This window comes from Neomonachus schauinslandi, chromosome 13, assembly GCF_002201575.2.
Source record: "Neomonachus schauinslandi chromosome 13, ASM220157v2, whole genome shotgun sequence".
Taxonomy (NCBI): Eukaryota; Metazoa; Chordata; class Mammalia; order Carnivora; family Phocidae; genus Neomonachus; species Neomonachus schauinslandi.
In genome coordinates this window covers 18,983,797-18,996,401 of record NC_058415.1, presented here as the reverse complement: position 1 = coordinate 18,996,401, position 12,605 = coordinate 18,983,797, and the positions used below count along the sequence as shown (strand labels likewise).

At 34.9% G+C, this 12,605-nt stretch overlaps 1 protein-coding gene across 4 annotated transcripts in view; it reads right to left on the bottom strand.

Moving 5' to 3' along the window:
- The window catches only part of VPS13A (vacuolar protein sorting 13 homolog A), a 269,920-nt gene that overhangs the window by 50,917 nt on the left and 206,398 nt on the right, over window positions 1-12,605 (bottom strand). For all 4 annotated transcript variants that reach the window (XM_021689382.1, XM_044920643.1, XM_021689383.1 and 1 more), the window contains 2 exons: window positions 9,442-9,571; window positions 2,841-3,073 (listed from right to left, as the gene is read on the bottom strand). In XM_021689382.1, coding sequence (XP_021545057.1) covers window positions 2,841-3,073; window positions 9,442-9,571 — 363 coding nt within the window. The remainder of the gene's footprint in view (window positions 1-2,840; window positions 3,074-9,441; window positions 9,572-12,605) is intronic.

Genomic DNA, 12,605 nt, shown 5'->3' with positions numbered 1-12,605 from the left:
CTTGCCATCCTAGAGCTTTATTTTAGCGGAGTGACAGACCCATAAATAGTAAATATAATAAATTTGTATATTATAATATAGTTAAGAAGTGAAAATGCTTTTGAAAAAAGAAAAAGTAAGACAGGGTGAGTGATCTGGAGTACTGAGATATGCCAAGTGATGGGGGCTGCAGTACTGAAACAGAGTGCTCAGCCAGGGTGTCACTGACAAGACGGGACTTCAGCAACCTCACAGGAGAGAAGGGAGTTACCCAGCAGACAAGAGAAAAGCATTCCTGGGACAGGGACTAGCTACAGCAAAGACTCAAAAGCAGAGCACGCCTATAGTGTACAAAGAAGAGCAAGAAGGCAGGCAGGTCTGGAACACACTAAGGGTAGAAGATGAAGTAAGACAGACAGTGGGAAGCCAGATAATGTAAAGCCTTATAGAATATTGTAAAGACTGAGTTTTATTGTGAAATGAGAAATCACTGAAAGATGAGATCATCAACGTGATCTGACTTAAGCTTTATAAAGAATACACTGTGTTCTGGGAGAGAGGGGAAGGGGTGGGGATGAAGGTCAGAAGCAAGAAAACTGGTTAGGAGTTTAATGGAGTAAGTCAGGAGAAAAACGGTGATGGCTCTACCTAGGGTAGAACAGTGAGGCAGCAAAAAATGGTCAGACCTGTGTCTGTCTTGAAGGTAGGGTCAGCACAGAACTTCTAGATGGATTAGATGTGGAGTGTGAGATAAAGAGAGGAATCAAAGATGATTCCAAAGCTTTTTGCCTGAGCAACCAGAAGGAGGGAGTTGTCATTAACTCCAATGGGGAAGCAGGTTTTGTAGAAGGATATTAGGAACCAGGTTTTACGCATATGAAGTTTAAGACGTCTCTTAGATATAAGAGTAGATATTTTGTGTAGGTGGTAGATATACAAGTGTGGAATTTGGGACAAAGTTCTGGTCAAAGAAACATTTGCTAAATTTTTTGGGCATATATTGTGGTATTTGAAACAGAGAAGAGAAGAGGACTCAAGTCTGAGGGCTCCAGGGCACCCAGTATTAAGCAGCTGAGAAGTAGCCAAGGAACGAACACATAAAGTGGAGAATTCTGGGATAGAAAGAAAAACCAAGATGGTGAGGTATCCTGAAAGTCAAGACAAAGAAAAACTATCAAGGAGGAAAAAAAAAAAAAAAAAAAAAAAGGAAAGGAAAAAGGGCGGAAAAATAAAAAAAAAAAAATCAAGGAGGAAAAAAAAAAAAAAAAAAAGACAGGATCTGTATAAGTGCTGTAAACTTAAGCAACATGAAGACTGGTCTCTGGTGATCTTGACAAGACCAGTGTCATGGTGTGTTGACAGCAAACTCCTGCTGGAGTGGTTAAAGAAAGAACAGGTAAAATAATTATTGGATATAGTGAGTATATTAAACTCTTCTGTAACTGATAACACTTTTGAGGAGTTTGGCTATAAAAGGAAGCTAAAAAGTGGGCAGAGGGTAGCAGGGAAAGTAGGCTCAAGAGAATTTTTTAAGTTGAGATAAATAATACTAATGGGCATAACCCAAAAGAGAGCCAAAAATTATTGATGTAGGAGAGAGAAAGAATTGTGGGATCAATGTCTCAAGAAGGCAAGAGGAAATGGAATAGAATGCAAAGTTGAAAAATATTTTTAAATAGGAGCACATGTATCTATGATAACTGTGGAGAAGATGTTGGCACAGTGTGTAGGTAAAAAATGCTCATGGGTAGAAAGTTGTGATTTGGGGGAGTGGGTCTTTGGAAATTCCCTTTTGACTGCTTCCATTATCTCACTGAAATGGGATACAGGGCAGTGAGGTATGAGAGAAAATAGGGGTTTAAAATGAGACAAAGTGTGAAATTGTAATCTAAGAGGGGATGGAACAAATCTCACTGAAAAACTGCTGAAAGACTTAAATACAGAATAAAAACATCCATCTACATTCTAAAATTACTCCGTTTACAAATGTAAGTTATTTAAGTATTCTATTTATTAATTCCCTCTAAAATTTATATTCACTTAATAAACAGAGAGGCAGGAACTGTGTATTATTCCTCTTTGCACTCACATCATTTAGCATAGCACTTAGAAAATAATAAACACACTTCTTGAGAATAAAAATTTGTAAGAAAATAGTTTTTAATATTCCTTTGTAAATGGCATGGATTCCATTCAATGAAAAGTCAAGGGCGTTTCTAGATGAATTTATATAGAAAAACAAATTTAAACCTATACCATATACCTTTAAATTGTGTGACAGCTTAAACTCAAGGGTTAAAACTACATTATCCTGGTTATACAGACTGGAATCTCTCAATGCTCTCAAATTAGGCACTAATATATACAAATTAATTTTACCTTAAGTATTTATGAATAGGAATATTAAAGGCATAAAGAAGAATTTTACTGGTGATGATTTACATGGAGAATGATATATTCCATATTATCTTATTGTATCTTAAAAGTGTCAAGCTCAAGTTAAAGAATGATTGGCTTTATTCCTCCAACAACTATTTATGGAGCATCTACACTGTATCCTAGACCGTGGGTAGTAATAGAAAATTAAATATTTCCTTATGACATGTTAAATAAAGTGTACTTTTGATAAGCTGAATAATCTTTTTTAAAAGCTGAGATCATCAACATAAGACCGGATTTATAAATTTGATTTCTGACATATCTTTATCTCAAAAGGCAAAAAAATAATCTCAAAAGCATTTTTAAATCAGCATTAGCTTAGTATAACAGTCAAAACACAAAATTTAAACAATAATTTTAGATTTTACTATCACCGTTCTTAATGATTAAGAACTAATTACTTAAAGTTTAATGTATCTAACCTTGTAATGCCAATATAGGCTACTTCTTGCTTTGTGTAGTTGTTGACGAGAGAAATTCCAACATCTTGTAAGGCCAACACAATTTCTTGCTCTGCTAACTCTGCTTTCTCACTTTCATATGTTGCTTTAAATACCCTTGGATCTTCAGTGAATAAAATAATGCGTTGTAAGCCTTCAAAGAATGAAACTAAATAAATGGTCTTTTTCCCCGAATTTATAGGTGTCATCATATCCTAAAACAAAAAATCAGAGTCTTAACCAACAGGAAATTTAGATTCCACATTTGAAAAATGAGAATTATAACGGTAACTCCTTCAAAGGGTTGGACAAACTAAATGAATTAGAATTTGTATAACATTCAGAAATTTACATAATTAAAATCAGTTGATGTTAGCCTCTGCCATTATTATTATGAAGTTATTAATCAGGAAGACAGGTTAACTGTTATTGTTCTTTCAACATCTTAAAAAAATTTAGTCTTCCTTAGTAGACTAATCAATAACACAAAATATTATTTTCTCTGCTTTATTCTAAGACCAATCAATGTGTTATATGTTAAAAGTTGTTCAGTCAGAAATTTGTATTTCCTTACAGAGCTGAATTAAATAGGATAAAAAATATCTGACACTTCAGTTGCATGCTCTACAAAGCACAGATATTCACCACATGGTTAATTCTGCAGGAAGCCCTTATTTATAAGCATTGTGTTAATATCAGGGTCTTGAAGTTCAATGACAAGATAATAGCAAATTCTAATAATAAACAGTCAGCCATGAATTTTTGGTCAATATTCTAGTGAATATTCTGATCAATAGGAAATTTTAACATACAGTACTCCCCCTTCTCTATGGTTTTGCATTCCATAGTTTCAGCTACTTGTGGTCAACCACATTCCAGAAGCAGATGATCCTCCTTCTGACATATGGTCGGAAGACTGGTAGTAGTCTAATACTACATCCCAATGCCTACGTCTTTCATCTCACTTCATCTCACCCATCTATGCATTTTATCATCTCACATCATCATCATCAGAAGGGCGAGTACAAAATATTTTGAGAGAGAGAGAGACCACATTCATAGGACTTTTATTACAGTAAATAATTGTTTCATTTTATTATTAGTTTTTGTTTTTAATCCCTCACTGTGCCTAATTTATAAATTAAACTTTATCATAGGTATGTATGCATAAGAAAAAACATGGTTTATATATGGCTTGGTACTATCAGTGGTTCTGAGCATCCACTGGGGGTATGAGATGGCGGGGGACATACTGTATCATACACATTCATGTTATAATACAGTGAATTTAAAAAGTGGAATTGCTACCATAAAGTCAGTACTTAGAGTTAATCTATTTATAATACTTGCTAAAATAAAATACATAGCACTAAAACAACAATGAAAAATAAGACAACTAATTTATTTCCAAATAATTCTGAAGTCCTAATATTCTGAAGTGGATTTCAGATTTATCTTTATAAAGTTTAACTAGCATTATGATATAAATATGCAAAAGTACTAATCAAAAGATCAAATAAGATTATTTATATAAAATAAAATCATTCTTCCTGAATAAATTCTAATAACCAAGAATTAAAAAATTAAAATTAGGCCAATTATAGGCAGCCTTCTCAAATACATCAAAAGACAAAAAAAATCTACACTGGACTCCACAACAGCAAAACTAGAATATAATGGAAAAATATATCAATATACTAAGAGAAAATGACCCTCAACCCAGAATTCCTTACTCAGCAAAAATATCCTTCAGTAAGTACAAAATAAAGTTGCCTAAAGACAAAAACTACTAAATTTCACCATCAACAAGAACTCACTCCTGTAGGAAATTCTACAGGAGGAATTAAAGTGACTCAAGATGGCTGTTTGCAAGAAAAAAGTTATGCAAATAAAACAGCACCTATTTGGGAGAAAACATTTTATAAAATTCAATATCCAACCATAATAAAAATCTCTGGCAAACAAAAGAGTAGATGAGGAGTTTTGCTTTTTTTTTTAACCTCTTATCAAACTGTCCTCCGAAAAAAGAAAATACCAAACTTTGGCAAAGATCATATTTGAAGGCAAAATGTTGAAGGTATGTAATTTAAGATCATATATAAGGCAAAAATATTTGCAAACACCACTTTCACTCAATAGTATATTAAAGATCCTAACCAGTCCAGTAAGGCAAAAAGAAATTAAAGATGAAAGGACTGAAAAGGGGAAAACAAAACTCTCATTATTTGAGTCATGACTGCCCATATAGAAAAATAAAAAACAAGTAATATTAATAAGAGAATTCAGTGAGTTTTCTGCATACAAAATCAATACACAAAATGCCGTAACACTCCCATATGCTAACAAGCTTAATTTTGAAAAGATACCGTGAGTTACTGCTCTAGCAGTTGATGAGTAGGTGATCTCTAGACCAACCCTCTTGCTAAGAACAAGAACTTTCACTAGACAAAATATAAAGAGGATAATGTGTTTGAAAAGACAGCAAGGCTACCAAGACAGTAGGATTAATGAAGCCAAGATCTGAGTGAGAAGGAATTCTCAAAAAGCCAACTGCCAATTCTAAAAGTAGAAGCAGACACTGAGAAGTTAAGAAAATCAGAAAAATACTGCGTAGTCTCATGGAAATGGAAGGATTAAAGCTGGAATATAGGGCATAAAAAAAAAGAAGGGGTCAACAGCTTAGGCTTTTAGTTGAGTCCCCAAAGGGCTATACTCTAGGTGGCAGGGTGAACTCAAAGTAGACTAGTCCTTACAAGGATTGAAGACTAGATTCAAATCATTTCAATCCTCCTTTAGATTAAGGAAATCCGCCCCCCAGACCAGCTGCCTGACAAAGGCAAAACCATTTCTTCTCAAGAAAAAAGGGATACTATACAGTGCCTAAAACTGTCGCTAAAACTTTTCATATACTATGTCCAGCACATAGTCAAAATTAAACATGCATTTAAGAAATATATATGAGTGAACACTAAGAAAAAAAAAAAAGAGAAGATATAACAGCATCCACAAGAGATCTAGATATCAGATTATCAGATAGGCTTTAAAATAGCTACAATTAATATATTCAGTGTAGGGGCACCTGGGTGGCTCAGTCATCAAGCATCTGCCTTCGGCTCAGGTCATGATCCGAGGGTCCTGGGATCGAGCCCCCCATCGGGCTCTCTGCTCAGCAGGAAGCCTGCTTCTCCCTCTCCCACTCCCCCTGCTTGTGTTCCCTCTCTTGCTGTCTCTCTGTCAAATAAATAAATAAAATCTTTAAAAAATATATATATTCAATGTAACAAGGTAGAGAATTTTGAAACAAAACTTCTAAAAAGAAATCCTAGAACTGATCATTTCAATAATTAAAGAACTCAATGGATGACTTTAAGAGATTAGACACCACAAGAGAAGTCTAGTGAAAGGTCAGAAAAAGATATTCATACTGAAGGTCAGAGAGAAAAGGATGAAACAATATAGAAGATCACATGAAAATCACAAGGGACATGGTGAAAAGGTCTAATATTTTTGTAATACTGGAGTCCTAAGGTGAAGAAAAAAAGAAGTGCCAACTCTGAAATTTGACATCCAGCATAAATATCCTACAAAAAAAAAGGGACAAAATAAAGACATTTCTAGACAAATGAAACTGAAAGACAATTTGTCAGCTGTCGACTCGCATTAGAAAAATACTGAAGAGAAGAAAAATTAACACAAATGGAAACATGGAGAGGCAGTTTGGAAAAACGGAAGAAAGGAAAACATGTGAGTTATTTTAAATGCATTATTAGTTGCAGAAAGCAGTAATAATACTTCTTATGGGATTTAGTATATATTTAGAAATAAAACACACAACAGTACATAAGATGAAAGAGGGTAAATGGAGTAAGAGTTCCAAAGTCCTTATATTATTGGGAAATTAGTACCAGTACTAATTTACAGCAGGTTTTAGTAAGTCAAGAATGCATGTTGTAGTAGCACTAAAAGCTACAGATTTCTTTTAGTGTGGTGATGTCTATACATTCCTTGCAGAACACATATAAGCTATGGTCATGGGTTGTTACAAGAGATATGTGCTATTGTGGAATAGGGCGTGTAGGTCAAAGTGGCTCATAACACACCCAAGTGAGCCTTGTTCCATCACAACAAAACTGTCATTGCAGGTGACCAAAGAGAATGCTTCCTTAACTGGTAGGCAAAATGTGTGATGCTCCCGGCTGGCAAGCTTTGTTTCCTGACCTGTATCTTTCTGTGTAGGCAGCTGCAGACTGTAGTCTGTGATAGTTTTGAGAGTCTAAATGTTTAAATCTAAAAAGATACAATGGTGGGCACTGCAATATTATATACTAATGATGCATGATTAAAATGATCAACCTACCAGGAAAATATAACAATTCTAAATTTTTATCAACCTAATCACATAGTTTCAAAATATAAAAGCCAAAATTAAAAAACTAAAAGATGAAAGTATGTATCTACAAGAGATTTTAAATACAATGCTACAAGCAAACATGCATACAAAAAACCTAATGAGCTGGAAGATTTAAACAATATAATAAACTTGAAATTGACATATATAGAATATTGTAACCAACAACTACAGAATATTCTTTTCAAATATACATGAAATATGCACAAAATGACTACACAAAATCTGGCCCACAATACCTATCTCAATAAATTTCAGGACCGAATCAGAGTATGTTCTCAAATCACAGTGGAATTAAGTTAGAAATCAATGAACGTAATTAAAAAATTCCCTTACTTTTTGAAAACTAAGCAATGACCTAAGGAGCCATGAAACCAAAATATAAAAAAAAAAAACCCACAAAATAAAAAATATGTAAAATATTAAAAACAAAATATATATATGGATATAAAAATAAATAAAAATGAAATTTAGAAAAGATTTTGAACTAAAGGATAATAAATATAAAGTACATCAAAATTTGTGAGATCAGACTAATGCCGTTTTTTGGAGGGAAATTTGTGCCTTTAAGTGACTTCATATAAAAGGAAAATCTGAAAACCACTGATCTCAGTATCTGCTATTAACTTGATTGTGTCCCCTCACTCCCCCAAAGTCTTATGTTCAAGTCCCAACCTCCAATGTGACTCTTTTGGACACAGGGCCTTTATGGAGGTAGTTAAGGTTAAATGACATCATAAAAGAGGGGTCAGGGCTCTGATCCAACAGGATTAGTATCCTGCTAAGAGATACCAGAGAGTTCACTCCTTCTCTCTCCACCATGTGAGGACAGAGTGAGAGGGTGGTCAACTGCAAGTCAAGAAGAGTCCTCATCAGGTTCACCAGAACCTGACCATGCTGGCACTTTGATCTTGGGCTTCCAGCTCTCAAACTCTGAGAAATAAATTTGTGTGGTTTAAGCCACCCAGACTAAGGTATTCTGTCATGGCAGCCCAACCAGACTAACACAGTATCTATCTCAAGAATTTTTTTTTTTAAAGATTTTATTTGACAGAGGGGGGGAGAGAGAGAGAGAGAGAGAGAGAGAGAGAGAGAGAGAGCGTGCATGCATGCACAAGCAGGGGGAGCTGCAGGCAGAGGGAGAGAGAGAAGCAGACTTCCCGCTGAGCAGGGAGCCCCACGTCGGGCTCAATCCCAGGACCCCGGGATCATGACCTGAGCCGAAGGCAGACACTTAACTGAATGAGCCACTGGGCATCCTGACTAATACCATTTTAATAAGAATTTCTCAAAGTCATTCAAAATGTTACTGGAAAATGTTTATACATAACTTTATCATTATAATAAACCACTCAAAAATAAATTCCTTAGTGGGTCCCTAAAATGATCCTCACAGAAGCCACATTGACCTAAAATGACTGTCAGTGCAATACTGTTTATGAGACAAATGCTGAAAGCACCTTACCTAAGCCTAGTGTACCTTTTATAACGTAACAGCAGCAAATAATGATGTAGCCATACAGGACCTCTTCTGGTTTTAAATGTTTTGGTTAAAATTTGAATACTGCTTTTAAAATCTTCGGCATTTTTTTTTTTTAACAATATTTGGTTCTAATCCATGAGCATGGAATGTTTTACTATTTCTTTGTGTCATCTTCACTTTTTTGGATAAGATATACAGATCTTTTACCTCTCTGGTTAGGTTTATTCCTACGTATCTTACGGTGTTTGATGCAATTATAAATGCGAACCAATTCCTTGATTTCTCTTTCTGCTGCTTAGAGACTATATTATGCTTAGCGAAGTAAGTCAGAGAAAGACAAATACCATGTGATTTCATTCATATGTGGAATTAAAGAAACAAAACAAATGAAGGGGGAAAAAAGAGGCAAACCATAAAACAGACTTTAGAGAACAAACTGAGGGCTGCTGGAGGGGGATGGATGAGATGGGTGATGGGGATTAAGGAGGGCACTGGTAATGATGAACCCTGGGTGTTACATGTAAGTGATGAATCACTCAATTCTACTCCTGAAACTTAAAAAAAGAAAAAATCTTTGGCAGTTGTTTAAAAGTACAGACACAAAGCAGGCCTTATAAATAGCAAAGCCGGAAGAGAATATCTTTAAAAAAAAAAAAGATGTTTAGAACAGTAATACTCAACCCCATACGTACATCCTTTTGTGTTACTTCACCATGGCTTTTTCCACATCTCCACTTCAGCTTTCTAGAGCCCACTGGATCAGCCCATGTATAAAATACTGCTTTTCCAGGAGGGAGGGAATCTTCTATTTCACTGAGAGAACTATCATAAATAGTAAAAATATGCATTAAGTGCAAACATATGAACGTATAAAGAATCTAAAATAACACTTAATTCGGAGTCCACTCATTGAGATTTGTGATAGTTCTTATTAAGAGTAGACTGAAATTTTTTTTCCTTATACAATTAAAAAGAGGTTTTCTAAGAAAATGAGAATATTTCAAGGGAAACATTTGTCCCACTTAGAAAATAAAGAGTTTCATGTTTTTGAAACTTTTTTCTTAAAGATTTTATTTATTTGAGAGCGAGCACAAGCAGGGGAGCAGAGGCAGAGGGAGAAGCAAGCTCCCCACTGAGCAGGGAACCTGATGCAGGGCTCGATCCCAGAACCCCGGCATCATGACCTGAGCAGACGCTTAGCTGACTGAGCCACCCAGGTGTCCCCATTTTTGAAACTTCTTTGAACTTTTGTTTTAATGCAAATGAATTGTGGAAGAAAACCATTCCAACTAATATCTATACTAAATTTGAGAGAATTTAATTGGGAACTCTTCTAAGTATTGGTCTTATTCTGGCAAAAACAAGACAGCTAAATTTTTTTTTTTTTTAAATCTTAAGACATGGCATATAGGGGCGCCTGGGTGGCTCAGTCATTAAGCATCTGCCTTTGGCTCAGGTCATGATCCCAGGGTCCTGGGATCGAGCCTCGCATCGGGCTCCCTGCTTGGCAGGAAGCCTGCTTCTCCCTCTGCCCCTCCCTCTGCTTGTGTTCCCTCTCTCGCTGTGTCTCTGTCAAATAAATAAATAAAATCTTAAAAAAAAGACATGGCATATAAATCTAAGAAATTCAATCAACTCACAAAATAATTCCCAGAAAAGCAAAAAATTGGAGAAGATACAAACCAAAGAAATAATAGAATGTAACTTTTCTGAGCTGAAGCAGCAGCTGACTCCGGAAATTCAATGGCAGGACAAGACACAAAAATTAATGAAAATGGAATATCATCCTAGACATATCTTTGTAAAAAGTTTAGGTTTTAAGAAAACATACAGAAATCTGCCCATAAACATCTAGGAAAATCACAGTTTACCCACAAAGAAAAATAAGACTGGTCTCACATTTTTCTATAATACTGAATGCCAGAAAACAATGGAGCAATGTCTACACAATTTTGAGAAAAGAAGTTAGGACTTAAAATTTTATGTCAAATTGTCATTAATTTGCAAGAGTAAGACATTCTCAAACAAGCAATAACATACTATCCACAAACTCCTACTGAAAAAGTAACTCAAAGTCTTTTTCCAACCAAGCCAGAGAGGACTTAAAATAAAATTTTAAGAACTGGGATATAGCGTCACCTGGCTGGCTCAGTTGAAAGATGGTCTGGCTCTTGACCTTGGAGTCCTGAGTTCGAACCTTGTATTAGATGTAGCCATTACTTAAATAAATAAAACTTAAAAAAAAATTGGGATATAAAAATATTAAGCAACTAGTCAAATCAACTTGTCAAAAGCCAAAAAAGCGGGCGCCTGGGTGGCTCAGTTGGTTAAGCGACTGCCTTGGGCTCAGGTCATGATCCTGGAGTCCCGGGATCGAGTCCTGCATCGGGCTCCCGGCTCAGCTGGGAGTCTGCTTCTCCCTCTGACCCTCCCCCCTCTCATGTGCTCTCTCTCATTCTCTCTCTCTCAAATAAATAAATAAAATCTTAAAAAAAAAAAAAGCCTTGAATAAACACATTTTTGAAAAACTAACCATTTTATATAATTTGAGTCAAAACTTCCAAATTATATTCATAAGAAACTGGGAATTCGGGAAGAGAAGCTGAAAATGTGCAAGTATTCCATTTTCTCCCCGTTGGGTCAATTAGTAGATTCTGTTTCACTCAAAATTTAAAATGCATCAAAATCCTCAAAAACAAAAAAGTAATTATCTACAACAAAAACAGAATGTGTATTTTCCAAATCATCATTAGAAGAAAATAATCCGTATTACCAAAAAAAAGGCAAGGAATCTTTAGTTATTAGAAGGACTACAAATGGGTTAAAGGTCTTTATTAAAAGAGACAGATTCTAACATTACACAATTAGACAATACCTAAAATTCAAATTCCAAAATATTTCCAAAATTCCAGAATATTTATAATACATCTAAATGATGGGATATCAAGCATTTATTAAAAACTGTTTTAAAGCAAATTTACATGCTCACAATAGCTATTAAAAACAAAGAGATTCAGAAATATAGATAGATGGATAGCAACAGTAAAACAGTGTGATAAGAAATGCAACAAAATGTTGACAGTGTTAAAAAAAAATGTTGACAGTGCTGGGATTTCAGAATTATGGTTTTCTTTTCACAATTTTTCTATGGAATTAAGAAAATTGACAGCTATAATTTTTATCTGCAGGAAACAACCACCACATGAACAACAACAACAAAGCCAAGAAAGGAAAATCAGAGGAGAAAATAGCCCTACGGTTATTGTTTATTCCATGAAAAAAATATCAGATGTAATAAACGAGAAGTTGGTTTAAAAATATCTAGAAATGCTTTTAATTCATAGAAATTGTAATCTTGTTTAACTCACTGCAGAATATTTCTTACAAAGAAAATTCATCTCAATTTATCTTAGGCTATGGGAATTCAAAGAAAATAAAATCACAGTCCTCAGAATGTTAACTATACATGTGTACAGTCTTAAACTCACAAGCCAATGACAATGCAGTGTGACAAATGCTTTAATCTACATCCGCAAAAAAGGTACAACTGAAAACTGGTGCACAGATTAAGGTAGTGAGGGAAGGGATCACAGGCATTGGGAGCTTTTCTGGCAGAAAGGAGCACCAAAAGGTGAAAACACATGGAAGGACAGAGAGCATTCAGGAAACAAAGACTTGGAGCTTGTCTTAAGTATGGGGAAAGAAAAATGTTGAGAAAAGTAGCCTAGAAACATTTTATTTTAAAAGAAATGGAAAGTCACTAAAAAACTTTAAACAAGAGAGAGACAGGACTATATTTAGTGTTTTTGGAAACCTACCTCTGGTGACAAATGGGGGATTTAGTAGAGACAAGGCT